Source organism: Leptonotus elevatus, chromosome 9 (assembly GCF_054856555.1).
Source record: "Leptonotus elevatus isolate MCC_2025b chromosome 9, RoL_Lele_1.0, whole genome shotgun sequence".
NCBI classification, from domain to species: Eukaryota; Metazoa; Chordata; class Actinopteri; order Syngnathiformes; family Syngnathidae; genus Leptonotus; species Leptonotus elevatus.
In genome coordinates, this window is record NC_141247.1 from 25,841,166 (window position 1) to 25,858,470 (window position 17,305).

Here is a 17,305-nt window from a genome sequence, read left to right on the forward strand (position 1 = left end):
TCACAAGAGAAGGTTTTAGTCCTGAGGGAAGGTTCTTGTTTAGAAAGCCAAAGGATGCGTCGAGTCTCAACTGAAGGTTCGAGTCCCGCCAGAAGGTTCCAATTGGTAGCAAAGCTTGCATTATAGTGCAGTATAGAGTGGAGGTTCCCGTCCCAAGCAAGTTCAAATCGGACGAGGTTTTAGACCGGAGAGAAGGTTCAAGTCCTGAGAGAAGGTTCAGGCAAAAGGTTTTCGGTCCCAAGTCAAGCGTCATGTTGAAAACGTGCACTTTCAGCTGTAAACGATAAATGGCGTCGAAAACGCGAAGGTCACCCTGACGCTCGCTCGCTGGCTTCCTCCCGCAGAGCCACAAGCAGCCGGCGGCGTTCATCGTTACCCAGCATCCTTTGCCCAACACCACGGCCGACTTCTGGAGGCTGGTCTTCGACTACAACTGCTCGTCCATCGTCATGCTCAACGAGATGGACGCCGCTCAGGTACCGAGCGCAACCCCCGAAACGTTCAATCGGTCCTTCGCCGCTCAACTCTTGAGTGCGCCTGAAAATAGGCCACACCCACTCAATGTACGAAAGATTTGGAACATTAACTGTATTTCGCGTGGACCAATATTGACACTTTTGAAGAGTTCAATTGAAATCTGTCGGTCACGATCAATTTTGCCGTTGGTTCGGTTTTTTCGCGCTAGAAAATCGTTTGTGCCGTCAAAGTGGACCCGACGAATGCTGGAAACGAGACAAAGAGCAATTTGTGAACAAATTGCGTGGGAAAGCTGAAGGCTCACATTTGAATGCTTGGGAAGTCAATTGAAAGATAAATTGTGTGAAAATGACACATTTTTAATGATAAATGAATACAAAGAAAACTTGAATTGCAATCTGTCTAAGGTGGGATTCGAACCATCGCCTCCTGTTAACTGGTCAAAATTTCATTGTGCCAAAACGTGGAATCAGACAATATATTCCCAGGAAGGCGAGAATTTTTCAAGCAAATTGAAAAGGTGTCAATCGGACAAAAAAATGTGGAGAAGAAAAAGTACCTGAAATGACTCGACAAAGTACAATTTCTGCAGAAATGAAGTAGGAATGCTGAAAGATGAAAGCTTATGAAGTCAATTGGAAGATAAATTGTGTGAAAATGACAAAGTATTCATTGCAGTTGAAAGATAAAGAATAAAAAGAACACGTGAATCCGGGAGGCGTGAAAAGAGAAAAGCGGAACGACGATCGGCGTCACTTGCTATGCATGTTTGCAAAGTGCAGTCGGAGGTGGGATTGGAACCCGCGACCTCCCGGTTACTGGACAAGACAATGAACATTTCATTTCGTTGAAATATTAACGCTGTCAATCGGAACGATTCTGTGGCAGTTGTTTTTCTGCCAGAAAACTGTTGCGAATAAAACTCCCGATAAGATCCGCGGCACGGACACGTTATAAAAGGCGTCGTCATGTGACGAATGCCACGGCTCGTCTCGCCAATTCGTCTCCGTAACGGCCGCCTGCAAACCCAACAAGTGCAAATAATACGCAACTCCTTCTTTCCTTCCGCCCCCCCCCCCATTCCCCCCCCCCCCCCCCCCCGGGCAGTTGTGCATGCAGTACTGGCCCGAAAAGAGCTCGTGCTGCTACGGTCCCGTCCAGGTGGAGTTCATCTCGGCGGACATCGACGATGACATCATCAACCGCATCTTCCGGATCTGCAACATGGCCCGGGTACGAGTCTCCGCCTTCCTCCACTTCCCAGGCTGATTGTCTGACTCATCGATACGGCCGCCCGGCCGTCGTCCTGCCCCGGCGCCGCCGAGCTCTCCGCCTTTCGCGCTCTCGCAGCCGCTCAAGCGTGAAATAGCGGCAATTGCGCGCGCACGTTGCCGCCGTCGGGGACGGGTGCGGAATGGGTGCGGGACGGGGGCGTTAAGCAGGAAGCGGACAACAGACCCTCTCGGCGGTTAGCGACAATCGAGAAAATGGATTTGGGAAAAAATCACCTTCCATTGCTTGTGGTGGAAAACACCAATCGAGGCTTACGGTCGAGTCTCTTATCGATTCTTCCATTGATTAACCGATTAATCATTAAGCGCATTGTGGCCAACGGTTACGGCACTTAAAACCGTCGTGATGGTCCTTGTGGCAAATGCCGTCTGGCTGAGCTCGCACGCCACTCGGACGAAAACAAAACAAAACGGTCCGACGCGCCATTTTGGGAGGAGTCCTGCTCTATTGATAATACTCGATACCGCCTTCCCGTTGCTGACGCGCGTAGGGCCGCCATCTTACGCGTGTCTGGCGCCAATAAATTCGTTAGGACTCTTTTATTTCTTGAGCGATTTTGACGCAGATTGTTTTGTTACAAACATCAGACATGTAGCGACGCTAATTTTCTTTTCTCTTCCTAAAGAGACCACAAACAAACCCTAAGAAGCATCTTGGTCAGTTCGTCGTGACGAATGCCGGTCGGGGTCGGTTAGCAATAAGTGTCAATACATTAATATTGCTTCCGGCAACTTCCAGGTGCCGCAAGTATGCTTTTTTTTTTTTAAATGATTACAATACTTTTGATTTTAGCGTCAACAAATGTTTGTGGTCGACCTCACGTCGACCTTGGCATCCGGCGTCGGATGCCAAGGCGGCCCCACGTGGGCCGAAAACGTCTGCGTGCTTTTTCTCAGTCAGCGCGCCGCGGCCGCTTTCTCCCATCTTGATGATGAGCATGAAATTGTAACGGAGCGCAACCCGACGTCGCACGCCGTCAACCATTTTGTTTCTCAGCCTCAGGACGGCTACCGGCTGGTGCAGCACTTCCAGTTCATCGGCTGGCCGGCCTACAGGGACACGCCCCTTTCCAAGCGCTCCGTCCTGCAGCTGGTACGGCGCCTCGCCAAGTGGCAGGAACAGTACGACGGCGGCGACGGACGCACGGTGGTGCACTGCCTGTAAGTTACAAACGTTCTTCTCCTCATCGCTCGTATCTGCGAGCGCTTTCTCGTCCAAAGGCTTTTGGAAATGCAGTTTTGCAAAACGGGATTCAGAAGTCAGTCCTTCAACTGGAGGTGGCGCATTTGACAAACATCGTTATGATATTTGTCATCCGAGTTGAAGGCTTATAAAAGACGAGGATGACCCCTGGCCGGCGCACGCTTCTAGACGCCTTTGAGATGATGCAGAAAAGCGAGCGGCATGGAGCTGAGCGAGCGCTAACGCCTGCGCCGCTTCCACCTCCGATGAAAGGACGAGCGGCAGCAGAGTCTGTTGATTAACCTCCACTCACCCACACAGGCGACCATTCACGAAGGAATCAAAGACATCGCAAAGTTTTCTTTTTTCTTTAAAAGGGAAAAAAATGAATATGTGCTTGTTGGAGAGAAGAAAAAAAAACATGTTTGAACGCATTCCAATACTGTTAAATGCTGTGCAAAATGGTGGACGCATGTTCACAAGCTGTTTTCTCCTGTATACGCGTGTCTTTGATGTTGCATATACATCACACATTGAGCAGATATTTAAAAGCTCTTCTACAGGTGTGTCTTTGATGTCAAAGTGACACGCAGTTAACAGACGTGCTCAAGCTCTTCTGCGTCCGTGTCTCGGACAGCTACACAAATGATCTCCCATACACACGCGCGTGTCTTTGATGCCGAAGTTGCACATCAGTCACGAGTTAACAAATATTCAATTGAAAAGCGCTTCTATATTTACGTGTCGTTGATGTCTTTGAGAACGTGTGCATTTGTCGCTACAGTGGACGGCGTCCATTCCACAGTCGTCGTGAACAACCGTGTCATTGATGTGCTGTGTGTCTTTGATGTCCTGCGGATAATCATTTGCCGCGTTCCCGCGCAGCACCGGCGGCGGCCGTTCCGGAACCTTCTGCGCCATGTGCAGCATCAACGAGATGATCCAGCAGCAGAATATCGTGGACGTTTTTCACACCGTCAAGACGCTGCGCAACAACAAGACCAACATGGTGGAGACCATGGTCAGCGACCGATCCTTCCCTCGCTCACGTTTGTCCCGAGCAAGCCAGATGCGTGACACGCTTTGTGTGTTTGTACAGGAACAGTACAAGTTCTGCTACGAGGTGGCGTTGGAGGCGCTCAGCTCCTTCTGAATGGTCGCCGTTGGCAACTCATGGATGCGCAAAACAAGCGGTCGCCGGCCGGTCCGTGTTGAGGGAAGTCGAACGTCATCCTTGTACAGTCGCTTCCACTTTTGAATGTTGTCTCCCCCTGCAGGCCACATGCACACTTGTTGCCTTTTAGCCCCTTACACGCTGGCCATCCTTTTCCCCCCCAATTTGCGTGTGTAAGGCAGCCGTGCGGGACGGAGGTTTTACATTTACACCCGCCAATTTGTGTCCAAAGCGATCAACGTGAAATGATCTCAATATGTGAAGCCGCAACGGCGACTTCCTGAAAGGTTCGGACGGAAAAACGCCGGCTATACCACGCTACACCGTATCACAGCATTTTTTTTCTTGGCTCTTTCATGTGTGCGTGAAAGGTATCGATGCAGGACGGAGGAGAGGTTTGAAGTCGACCCGAAAATTTCCTTAACTGACATAAAATGATCTTAATGCGTGAAGCCGCAAGGTGAGTTCCTGAAAGGCACGTGCAAAAAAAAACAAAAAACGCCGGCTCTACCGTGATTACTGACTGTCAGCCAATTTTTTATTCTTGAATGCGTGGTTTGAAGTCAACCTGCCAATTTGCTTTATGTTGAAAGCAATGGACGTACAATGATCTGAATAGGAAAAGCCGCAACGGCTTTTCGAGGTCCGTCTGAACGGGTGAACGAGCGAATAAACCGTTAAAGCTCTTAAGGCAGCGTGGAAGGGGCCGGTCTGGTGTTTGACGCATTGACGCGCTGCATCCAATAAAATACGATCCGGCAGCCGCCATGTTTTCATGCCGTTTGCATCCGTGTTGTCGCAATATTTTCCCGCGTCCTTTTCAACCACAAACGTTCTCAATCGCTCAAACGATTCCGCGCCTTTTAACGCTGATGTCAAGCTGACTTCGATTGGAGTCTGACAATCCTTTGTTGTCTTGACTTTTTTTTATTTTTTATTCTGCCTCTTGAAGCCCGTTTCACCGGAGCAACATGAAATCTGGTCCACACGTCTAACGGGAGTCGACCCACCAAAAAGTCTCATCAAGTCTTGTCCCCAAAAAATAACAAGTCGGCCATTTTGGCTTGAATCTGTCATTTTAGGACAATTTCACACGGCTAAATCTTAGCAAGATGAAATTTGACGTCTATCGCAAGCAGACCCACAAAACGTCAAATTTTAATTGCTAGCAAATTTGCATCCGACGCAGATCAATGAGGCTAATTGGGAAAATGTTGATTTTTAATTTTTTTTTGTCATTGCTTGGCGATGAATTTTGATGAGCAAAACTGAAACTTATAGGCGCCCCCTGCTGGCAGAACTAGTTGAAGCGCGAAAGTGGCTCGTGTGCTGCGCTACCGAAATTGTGCCGGCATTTTTCTCGTCATCTCCGAGGCGCCGCCATTTTGTTTTGTTCAAGATGTCAATTGAGATTTTCGTGTGCAGCATGTGGCCGTGCGTTCAAACGCTTGTTTTTATTTATTGTTTTTTTCACTTCCTTCCTGTCCAACTTTCCTGCTTTTCTTCAATCTTATTCGTATTTGTATTTTTTTTTGTGGACTCTCCCGTGAAGCTTTTTTGAGTGCTGCACTCAAGACACTTGGTTTCATTTCATTTTTTTTTTCCTGGGGGATTTATTTGATTTGATTTGTACTTAATTTGTTTTGCATTATTAAAAAGAGATATTTTGTCCAGAAAAGTGTTTTTGGATTTGCTTGTTTGAAAATGTGCTTAAGGTATCAAATAATAAAGGGACCAAAATGCTGAAACGTTTCATGTTTTCCTCCTCATTTAAGATGATGTCAAGTACACATCAAAGACACCTCGTCTTGCATTGCACGTTTGCTTGCGCATGCATATTTAGAGTAAAAATGTTTACGTACAAGAAAAGCCAAATGTTTACATCACATTTACTGACACGAGTGCAGCTACACATTTCACACAGTATGTTTACTAAGACATCAAAGACGCATCAAAGGCATACATTGATCTATCCTAAAACGTCTTAAAATCAAAAAAAGAGCATATATATATATATAGTAAAGAAGTCAAAATTATTATTATATTTATTAACACTATCAATATTGCAGATGATCTTATTCAGTGAAGGAACGAAGGAAGTGAGGGAGGGCGACGGAGCGAAGAAAAGAAGAATCCAAGCACACGACAGGATTGAAATGAGGGTTCAAAGTTCGGGTGCGTCATGAAGGCTCGGGTTTCAAATGAAGGTTTGAATGCAAAGTTCAAGTTTGGAAATGAGGATTGCAAAGCCAGTTTTCAAAATCGGGTTTCAAGGGACAACATCAGCTGACGTCATCCTCACTTCCCACTCCCCGTGCGCGTGCGCGTGCACGTGCAAATTGACACCTTGATGACCTCATCATTTTCAAGAGGATGATTGCTGGCAATCACCGCTGTGCCTGCTCCCTTTCATTTCAACGCGCGCGCGCGCACACGCACTCGTGCGCACACGCACACACAAGCACCCGCTGTTCTGGCTCAGGAGGTCATCGTCTTGTTTCTCTTCTCACAACTATCACACGCGCATTCAGACACACACACACAAATGCACAAGTACACACGCGCGCGCGCGCACACACACAGAACAGGATGTCAGCAGGCCCAATTTGATCCAAATGATGGCAGCCATTGCCACAAATGACAAATAATGCTGCCAATGCGCTGTGAAATGAGCCCCTACGAGTGCGCGTGCGTGCGTGCAAATGTTTGTCACTGAAAAAGACGAGCCAGATAAAACCAAGCAAGCAAGAGCGTATCTAAGTTGGAGCCTTTTTTGTTTCATTTTTTTGCCTCTTCAAAAATGTCCCAAGTCATATTTTGGTCAACAGTATTTGCTTTGTTTATTTTGCTGTCTTTTTGAAAAAAAGAAGAAAAAAAGAAGAAGCTGTTCGCTGTTGCTACTGTTAGATTATTAACATTGTTTTTCTGTTTCAATTGATATTTTAATCGTTTTTGATATTAGTTAGAGATGTGTAATAATAAGACAACAGTTAATTCATATGTTAGTCAATCTATAGTCTTTGTTCTCTTCCCTGGGAAAGTAAGGTTTCTGATTTATCTAAATGAGGGGATGTTTGAAAGTGCAAGCAGAGGTCTGTCCATAAAAATCCCTGGTGCGAGGAGGCGCCGGGGGCCAATTGTTTACCCACATCTGGAGTGGACTAAGATAGGAACTGAAGTAGGATTATCGAGTTGTGTATTTCACTCTGCTGACAGGAAAAGATGACAGGGGGGAGTAAACTGTTTTTGTATAAGTGAGCGAGAGCGGAAAGAGAGGGCACACTTCTAGACCAGATGCTGTTTGAGCAAGGTTCTAAAGTGACTTCAGAATTCTGCATAAAGCTGGCAAAACTTCTCCACGAGATCTCAACTTTGAGTTTTATTTGAACACGCAGAAATCAAAGAAACGATTTCTAACACTACTAAAGCAAAACAAAACTTTTTTTGTGGGTCTTCTCACAAATTGCATGTTGCCAAGTCAAACTGGCTTCTGGTGCTCCTTTTTCAGATAATGGCCGTACTTTCAAGTTTTACAGCACGTCGTCAGCCAGCGGTCGGGATATTTTCAAGCATGAGTTGTGAGAATTTTTGGGTGGGTGCGTTCATGTTGCTAAGGGGAACCGCATTCAGGTCATGACTTTTCAACACAATCCAGGTGGCACTCGCAAATTGACGAGATTTGGAAGATTTTCACCAGGATAAAAATTCCTGCCAAATTTGGTGTCTTAAGTACTGAAAAATGGAATTGAAAAACGGATGAAGTGAAGCCCTTTTTTCAACATTGAAAATGCATTTGGATGTTATCCTTTGAAACGCACAAATCAAAAAAAGATGTGATCTGTGTGCGTGTGCGTGCGTGTATGCGCACGTGCGTAATGTTTGAATGCGCACTGAACCGAGACGTCGCGATGGACACAAAAGCTGTGAAATGACACCACCGAGTTGAACGCCGCGTGCGGGAAGAACGAAGGAAAAGGACGAGGATGTTCCGTGCAGCTGCGATATCACACAAAAGAAGAGCCCGAATGTTTGTGTGGCGCCGGGGATGCCTTCAACACAGAAGCTCCCGAGGTCGCTGAAATTGAGCTCCTTGCACAAACCGCCGCATGATTCCTCGTCTGAGGATGGAGGACACACAAAAGTAGAAAGGGCTGAAGGAGAGAAAGAACAGATGGGCAGCAGAGGTGGCAAATCCAGGTCCAGAAAGTGAAAAACCTGCCAGTTTGGCTTTAGCCCCAGGTGCTAGCGAGCTAGCGAGCTAGCAAGGATAAGCTACGCTAGCTTGTCTACGGCTAATAAAATTAAGCGCCATTTTCTTTCCACTCGCAAGCTAGCTAGCTAACGAGCTCATCACACTCAAATTCAGATATGCTAGATTGTCGACAGCTAATAAAAGCAACATTTTCCTTCCACTCGCAAGCTAGCTAGCTAACGAGCTCATCACACTCAAGTCCACCAAGCTAGCTTGTTGACGGCTCATAAAATAAAATGCATTTCCCTTCCACTCACAAGCTAGCAGGTAACTGAGCACCCGGTGAGCTTGCTAGCACCTGGGGCTAAAGCCAAACTGTGGTAGGGTTTTTACTTCCTGGACCTGGATTTGCTACCTCTGATGGACAGAAAGGATGGATGAAGAAATGGAGGGAAGGACAGAAAGCAGGAAGGAAAGTAACAAGGGCAGGAAGAAAGGAAATAAGGAAGGAAGGATGTACAGGAGAACGTGAATGAAGGTAGGAGGAAACAAATAAAGGAAAGAAGAAAGCGAGGACAGGAATAAAGGAAGGAAGAAAAAGCAAGGGAGGACAGACGAAAGGAAGGAACACTTAATGAAGGAAGGAAGGTGAGCGGGACGAAGGAGACAATGACGGCGTAGCTTGGCAGAAAAAAACAAGGAGATGATTAAAAGTGAGGAGGCGGGATTGGTGGGGGGGGACGGCGGGGAAGGAAGGAGGCAGGACGAAGGCGAGGAGATAAGAAGCTGCGAGATCATCAAAGGAAAGCAGGGCAGGGATAATAGGACACCAGAAGACGAGAAGGCGGGCAACCAACCGAGGGCGGAGGGCCTGCAGGTGCCAAAACCCGCCAGCACTTGAAAAGGAGCGACGGGCCGAACGGCAAAGCGCCAAGTGGAGAAGGCGCCGGCCTCGTGCCTACCTGCGCTCTTCTTCTTCTTCTTTGGTCTTCAGCGGCACAAATTCCTCGGAGATCTTTGCTGACATTTTCAACGTGCAAATGCTCCATTGTCGTCTTCTCAACATTTCTGCCACGGTGGGAAGAATAAAAAAAACAAAAAAACAATCAGAACCATCAGCGCATGTTGGGCTTTGAAATGAGGGTTTGAAGCCATGGTTAGGGTTCCAAACTGAAACGTCACAGCTTCACTTTAAGATCAATTCAAAGTCCTCACCTTCAAAACAAATATTTACATTCAATCGTTACATTTCCTGCAATTAGCATTAGCTCGTGTGACATGTCCATTTTTTTACATCCTGTCCGCCTTTAAAAATAAAATTAAAAAAGTAATGAAAATGTCCGGTTTTCATTGAGGGGTGCAGCGGAAAAAGAAAAGCACATTTTCTGCGCGCGTGTTATTAATATTCTATATTTACAATGTCATTTCTTTAAATAAAAATAAAAATAGGTCCGCGTTTTAGCTTCAGCTGAATGGTGGCATTCTGCACCCCCCAAACTGCAGGTTTGGTTAACAAAATTTAAACAAAATAGTTGATTGCATATTGGGGAAAAAGGTTGGGCTTACCCTGAAACAAAATGTCTGTCGAATTTACATTTTCCATTTTTCTCCGGTAAAAGAGGACAACGAACTACTGATGCGTTGGGGACTCAAGAAAGTCGAAATGTGTTTTTATTTGCACATTTTTGTCAAGCCAATCTGCTGCTCACGTTTTTATTGTATGTTGGCAAGCGCTGGAAGCACGTGACTTTAGTGACTTCCCATCAAAATTCACAATCTCACATATCCAATATTCAACATATTGAGACGCAAATCTCCCCACGCTGTAAAAAATGAGGCTCACTGTGAAACAAACAAGGAGGCAGATTCGATCTTGGCACGGACTCAACACGAACTGGATGGAAAAATAGCCGTGGAAAAAGCGCCATTTTGTTGACGTTTTCTAACCGTGGGCGGTGTTTTATCTTGAAATGGCCGCTCAGGAGCATCAAAGAGGCCAAAACGGGTCACAGTAGCACCCGCGAGCAGTGTTCCAGGAAATGAAAACATGAGCACAAATGAACGCTATTGCGACAAGTCCAGCCGAGCAATCGGCACGTCACCGACAACATTTTCAGACACCTTCGCAACACCAATCAGCAGAATTGGCCCCTCCTTCCCTGGCTGAGATGTCATCAGCGCCACTTGCGGCTCATTTCAGTGTCAATTAGCCGCTAATTGAATTAAGGCCAGCGAGCCATTTAGCCGCGTGGCTCCTTTGCCCGAGGACGGCAACAAAATCATTTTGCCTCCCTGTGGCAAACAACAATAAAAAGAAAAATCCAAAGTAAAACTCTCCATGTGCAAAACAGCTGCTGTGCGCACGCACGCACGCACGCACGCACGCAACGCGGGTTGTTCTCCCTGCAGAGAGGTCAGAAGGAAGAATGGCAAAACTGCAGAGGGGAAATGAAAGAAAGAAAAACAAGAAAAACAAGAAAAGAACAAAATGAAAGAAAATGGTCAGAAAAAGATAGGTAGGCGCGGGAAAGGGGAAAGAAAGGAGCAAGAGCAAAGAGCGGAGAAAGGGAAAACAGGGAAATAAATGAAAGTGAAAGTGAAAGAGGACAGATGTCAATAAACACAAGCCAAGGTCAAGAAAAAGGAAAAGAACAACAAAGAAAGGAATGTGAAGAAAAGGAACGAAGGAAGAGAAGGAAAGTGAAGTCAAGGAAAAGAAAGAATAATGAGAAAGGAAAAAGGCCATCAACATAACGTGGAAAAGGACATTTTGAGAAAAGGAGAATCAAAAATCAAAAAAGGAACATGAAAGAAATGCGAGAGGGGAAAAAAACAAGTCAACAATAAGAAGAAAAGAAAAAAGAAGGAAATGGAAGGTAAGGAGAGAGAAAGAAAAGGAAGGCAAAGAAGAAGCAGGAAAAAAAGAAAAAGGCAAAAAAAAGGAAAGTGAAAAAAAGTCGACAGTGATTACTAATGACGAGCAACAGCTTGATGCTAATTTTGCTAATGCTACTAATGAGCATGACACAACTGGCACTTGCGTGTGCGTGCACTCGTGCGTGCGCGCGTGCGCACGAGGGGAAAGCTTCGCCCAACGATTTATTTCCTGTTTAATCACGTTTGGCAGCACGCTGTCAAGGTGTATTTATGGCGTGCGCGTGTGTGTGCGCGCGTGCGTGCGAGAGAGAGAGAGAGAGAGAGAGAGAGGGAGAGAAGGTCTTAGAGAAGTATTTATAGCTTGTGGTTCAATCTGGTCTCCTTGCAGCTGCATTGAGGAGATAAAACGCGTGCGTGTGTGTGCGCGCGTGTGCGCGCGCGTAAACAAACGCACACAGGTAGGAACAACCCCTTTTTGCAAGCACAATCAAACTCCTGCTTGAAACCTACTCCTTATTTGAAAGCTAAACAGTGCCATTAAAGGGCAAAGTTGAAACGCAGCAAACAATCAGTTGACATGAAAGCCCTTTTTAAAATGCAAATGTTTGTTTAAAACCATCATTTGATCGCGAACCCTGTCTCGAAACAAGCATCCGAAGCCCCAATTTGAAGTATTATCCCTTCCTCCGAACCTTAATCAAACCCCTGACTCTCATTTGAAAAGCTTCATTTGAAACTCTAGCCCTTCTTCGAAACCCCAATTTAAAACCGTAACACGGATTTCAAATTTTAAATTTCTCATGTGAAACCCAAAGTACTGCTTGGCATCCAATAAAATGCCAAACCTGACATGAAGCCCTCCTTTAAAACCCGATTCCTTGCTTGAAGCCTGGCCCAGGGTTTGAAATTTGCGGCGCTGACACGCAGAAGCCTTCAAGGCGCACGGCCGCCACGCCGAGGTTAAACACAGCTTAGTTTAGCTTAGCGCGTAGCCTCCACACTTTGGGGTCACGGCAGCGTCCCGACGCTTCACTTAGCGGCTACATTAGCGGCAGTGGCGGCTTAAGCGCTAAGTAAGTAAGAACGTCCGTAAATAAGCGCCTTTGTGCCGCTAGTTGGGAACAATGGCCGCCGCCGCAGCCGCACGCTAGACAGATTAGCCGCTCGCGGGCTTTTTGCGGACGCGATGTAAACAAAGCTTAGCGGGCGGATTTTGGACGTTGGCCTCGTATCACTTTCGCTCGCCGTGTTAACGCTTTGTTACTAATGCTAAGCTAACGTCACGCAGGGATCGTTTCCGCAAATGTCAGCGGCCTGCATTGCTGCGCCGCCGCCTTTATTCCCGGCCAAGAAGAAGAAGAAGAAGCGGTGCTATTGTTTTATGCATTTCCAATATGTGCTGACCGCAGCGGGGGGGAAGAAAAAGTCATTACTCAGCAAATTTCTTAAGTCGCTTTTTGTTTGCCAAAGGAGGATAAAGTTTCCTTTTCCTTTTGTCATTTGAAGGTCTCTGCATTTGACTTTAGGCAGTTTGGAATGGCGCAAAAAATAATAATAATAAATAAACTACAAATGCAAACCAAAGACCAATTAAAATGCAAAATACAAAAAAGCCTATAATAAAGAATTTAAAATGTTTTTTTTTTTAAACAACTCAAATGTTAAAAGTAATAAAAACAATAAACACAAAAACAATACAACAAAAAGCTACAAAAACATTTAGATGAAAAGCAACAAAAAATAAAATAAAACAAGGTTAGAAAACACCAAAACAAACCATGAAAAATAAACCAAAAAACAAAAGCTAAAAACACAATGAAAATGTTTTTAAGGTAGCGATAGTAAATATAAACAAAAACAACAATAAAAGAAAAAAAAACTTCAATTCAAAACAATATAAAATACAAATCAAAAATACAAAACGTTCGCTATGCTAACAAAACAGCATAAAACAAAGAGAAAATAATAAAGAGCAAATAATAAAAACAATAACAAAGTAATTTTAAAATCATAAACATTGTCTATTGAGTTTTTTCCTATTGATTTGATCATTTTGTTTTGTTTGTTACCCTAATGCATGTTTCACTTCCATGTTGTTGTTGTTTTAACATTCTAATGTAAAATGTCAAGTGAAACTTGACTTGGAAAAAGATTCCAGATGCTTGAATGTCGCGTGTACACTTAAACACAGCAGGGAATGATGGGATTATCTTGCAACAAAAGGGATTACGCCATTAGTGGCGCTCGCTCACTCGCTCACTCGCTCACTCACTCGCTCGCCCTCCTGGCCTGGCCTGGCCGGGCCTCCACTCAAGAACTCAAATTATCGCACATAAAAGCTCACTAAATACGGATGTCAAACCACTTTCATGTTGTGTTCGGGTAGAAAATAAAAGCAAAAAAAGGTGTGGAAGTCTTACTTGATAAATGAATAAGGACATTATGTCCTAAACGCAAACTTTTTTTGGGGCCTACTTTTCAAGCTCATTTGCGTGATGGATGGAATTCGCACGGCGGCCGCGTTTCCTCATCGCAGCTCAGCAGCTAATTGGAACTCAAACTGATTGCAGTTGCATTGAGCTCAACTCTCAACAACGGCGGTGAAAGACGGGACGGGACGGGACGCCATGTTGCTTGCGGTAGTATTACATGCCATTTTCATATTCCATCCCATTTCAGCGGCAAAACCTTTTCCCTCGCGTACGGTACCAAACCCGAACTCCCACAACTCCTTTACTGGCGTCCGCGTCACACACGTCATATGTCACAAACGTCGCTGACGACACGCTGCACTGCGCCTCGCATTTGTCCCACAATGCGTCAGTCAAACCCAACACATGCTAATTGGCTAATGCTGATGACAAATGGTCGTTAGCAAATTGCATCTTCCAAGGCAAAGAGTTCAAGTACTGGACTGGCCTGCCAGCAGTCCAGACTCGCCTGCCTCCCGTTGAAAACGCATTACAACGGACTGTTTTCCAGTTTGTGAACATGACATTTGTTGCCTTTGCAGTCAAGATGTTGAAAAACATTGTTCAATGTTTTCCACAGTTTTGCGTGACATCATTTTTTCTGTTTTGGTGTTTCTGGTGCTCAACTATAACATTTGAAATAACAACTGCCTGGAATTCAAATGATTTTTCTTGTGAATATGAATATTTGTATCTTAATACATCCACTGTTTGCCTTGTAAATCACGTTGGCTGAGTGAAATGAAGCGCTCACCTGCGCCACGCCGCCGCCCGTCACTCATGTCGGTAAATCAAAAGAATTCCTAATCAAGATGCGCGCGTGCGGCGCGCGTGCGGGACGCTGATTATGCCGCGTCGTTCAAGTTGAAAGTCTTGTCAGCGCTTTGCTCCTCGTTAGCTTCTCCAGCGTTTCCCTCGTTAGGCGCCGGCACGTCAGCGCGCGTGTCAAGGTGCGGTTAAGCGCCTAATTCAGCGTGAAGCCTGCGAGGTCCTCACAAGCTTCGATGCCTTCAGGATTGTAAAGACGCGCCAGGCCCGCCTGCAAGGTAAGGAAGGCAGCAAACGAGGACTTGTGGTTTTGGGTCTGGGGTAGGGTTTCAAGTTTGAAGCAGCCAGGGTACGAACTTCAACTGACGGTTTAGAGTCAAGGTTAGGCTTTCAACGCTTGGTTAAGGTTTGAAGTTTGGCTTTCAAATGACTTTCTGGTTCATTTCCTTATCTTGGGTTAGGTTTTCAAATGAAGGTTTCAATATTGTGCTTTGTTGCAAAAGTTAGGGCTTTGCAAGCTCAACATGAGAAACAAACCCTCATTTCAAATGCCAATTTGAAACTCTAACCCTCATTTCAAACCCTAAACCATGCTTGAATCTTAATGTGAAACCTTGGAACTTGAACTCTCGTTTGAAAGCTGAACTTGAAATCTTAAATTAAAATCAAATGTAATTAAAACCCTCATTTTACTTTCTAACCATTTTGTGAAAAAGTCCATTTTAAATCCAAACCGCAGCTGCTCGAAACGCTCATTAAAAACCCAAACTTGAAACCCTAACCTAAGATTTAATACCTAATCTGATAGTCTGACCCAGACTTCAAATTTAGGGTGAAACCGTAACCCAAGTTTTTTTTTAACCCTCATTTGAAACCCCAACCCAAGGGAGGAATTTGAACTTGAGACCTTGATTCAAATCAGGGTTTTAAATCAGGGTTCTACTCACAGGTGATGGCTTCAAATCTGGATTTTTAGCCTGGTTTCGCGTTTCAAGTTTCAAGCTTGGGTTAAGGTTCCAAGTTTGGTTTCCAAACTTGGATGAGGCTTTCTGGTTAGCATTCCGATCCTGGTAGGGTTTCAAATTAGGGTTCCAAGCCTTGGCCTGCAGTCTGGGTTAGCCCTTGATGAGGTTTTCTTTCCATATGGTGGATTTGCAAAGGCAACGAAGCATCAAAGGCGTGCGAGCAGGCCAAGAAAAAGCGTTTGTGTCGAATTGACGACGAGCCCCAGCCAGGATGTTGCTTTCCAAACCCTCAACGTCATCATGTATGTTACGCGCACGCCTCAGACGACACGCCAAGGAACAAAGCGGACTTACTTACAAAGACGCGTCCTCCTTCCGGCTGGCGAAGTCGGCGAGGCTTTCATCAAGTCTCGCGTTTGCATCTTCCCTCGCCTGCGGCCGTCTGCGCATGTGACATACGTGGTCGCGCTTGCGCGCAAATGTAAGCAACCTTTACAACAACAAAGGACGCAGCAAGTCACTTGGCATGTTCTTATTGTTTGGTGAGCATGTTTGCCATTTTCAGCCAACAAATGTCAATTAGCCGCTTTGAGATGCTCCAGCGTCCCACAATGGGAGATTAACAACGGACTTTTTTTTTTCCTTTTTAGCCCGGATTAACTTTCTCTCTGGCTTTCAATTGGGGGGTTGGGGGGGGCTCTAAAAGGCAGAGAAGCCTCTAGATGGCTAATCACATGAGCCCAGCTCCATTACAATAATCCAACGTCTGACGCTATTGTCTGAAAACAGGACGCCAGAGACACAAAGCGGAGAAAATGAGAATGCACACTTGGTTTGTGCTTCCATTAACTCTCTTTAAATGTCAGAAGGATCTAGGAAGCAAACTCACAACCGGACACTTGGAGGGGGGGGGGGGGGGGGTTGCCTTTATAACACGGACGACTGCTATTATTATTATTATTATTACGACAATGTTCCCTCGCTACTTCGCCGTTCAGTTATTGCAGATTGACTATCTCTGATTTTCATCTGTGACCAATTTGTAAAAATTTGTAACCCGCTTTCTGGTTCAGGTAAAGACAGTTTAAGATTACAAGGAAAAACGTTATCAGCCACTCAGTATTTATTCTATCATTTGCATGCAAAAAGTTACATTTATGAAGTGTAACAAGAGTTTAGAAGGGTGGAAGCAACGAAGATGCAGAAATTAGTATACATAAAACCCAAAAGGAAAGCAAAAAACCAACATTGCAAAATATAATGTAGTATGTGTAAGGGCTACTATCAGCGTCTGTGAAGGCCGTAAGCGGCACGGTTCTATTTTTAGCACCGAAGTTCGGCGACATTAACGAGGCAATTGAGCACGCGGCAACGTCAACGAGCCAATTAAACACGGCAAAGTTACGTGCGTTACAAACATATACAACTCACATTAAACAGCGCATATTGGTGATATTTCTCACAACTATAGTACTCACACTGAAATGGAGGTACCGGAAGTAATGCAATGAACGAGTGTCACATCATAAAGAGACACACATGAAACAAACAAAACGGAACAAAACGTTGGTTCCCCCCAGTCTTTCTGACAGAAATACTCACCAAAATAAAATAAAAAGTCAACTTCGAATTGACGGAAATTCACTTATTGCTGAAAATCATTCAATCACTGAAAATCACTGAAATATCATTTAGTTGTTTTTTTTTAAATTTTGGTAAGATTTGTAAAGAAAGAAAATCCCTTAAAGATCAGAGAAAAGAGTCACCAAAAGCCAAACAAGCTTGACTGGAGCGAGGCCCAAAGTATTTGAGTGGCTTTGCTGTGACAATTCCCGTGAAATTGTGCGTGCGCGCATATTTGCAGGGATCAGGAAGGAGCTTCATTCCGCAGCTCAGCCAAGAAAAG

The 17,305-nt window shown here is 45.1% G+C and overlaps 2 protein-coding genes across 24 annotated transcripts in view; one reads left to right on the plus strand and one right to left on the minus strand.

Annotated features, from left to right (window-relative positions):
* ptprt (protein tyrosine phosphatase receptor type T) overlaps positions 1–5,717 on the plus strand; it is a 114,459-nt gene extending 108,742 nt beyond the window's left edge. For all 14 annotated transcript variants that reach the window (XM_086084810.1, XM_086084799.1, XM_086084801.1 and 11 more), the window contains 5 exons: positions 345–476; positions 1,585–1,710; positions 2,767–2,930; positions 3,838–3,973; positions 4,052–5,717. In XM_086084810.1, coding sequence (XP_085940936.1) covers positions 345–476; positions 1,585–1,710; positions 2,767–2,930; positions 3,838–3,973; positions 4,052–4,105 — 612 coding nt within the window. In that variant the 3' untranslated portion in view covers positions 4,106–5,717. The remainder of the gene's footprint in view (positions 1–344; positions 477–1,584; positions 1,711–2,766; positions 2,931–3,837; positions 3,974–4,051) is intronic.
* LOC147168977 (uncharacterized) overlaps positions 1–16,917 on the minus strand; it is a 63,513-nt gene extending 46,596 nt beyond the window's left edge. For 2 of the 10 annotated variants that reach the window (XM_086084813.1, XM_086084815.1), the window contains exons 1-4: positions 16,878–16,917; positions 15,758–15,889; positions 14,421–14,705; positions 9,281–9,386 (exon numbers count right to left, since the gene is read on the minus strand). In XM_086084813.1, coding sequence (XP_085940939.1) covers positions 9,281–9,386; positions 14,421–14,448 — 134 coding nt within the window. In that variant the 5' untranslated portion in view covers positions 14,449–14,705; positions 15,758–15,889; positions 16,878–16,917. Of the gene's footprint in view, positions 1–3,306; positions 8,245–9,280; positions 9,387–14,420; positions 14,706–15,753; positions 15,890–16,877 lie in introns of those variants that run through there. The other 8 variants (XR_015095964.1, XR_015095968.1, XR_015095970.1 and 5 more) reach the window with 7 other exon arrangements.
* Between the last annotated feature and the right edge of the window lie 388 nt (positions 16,918–17,305).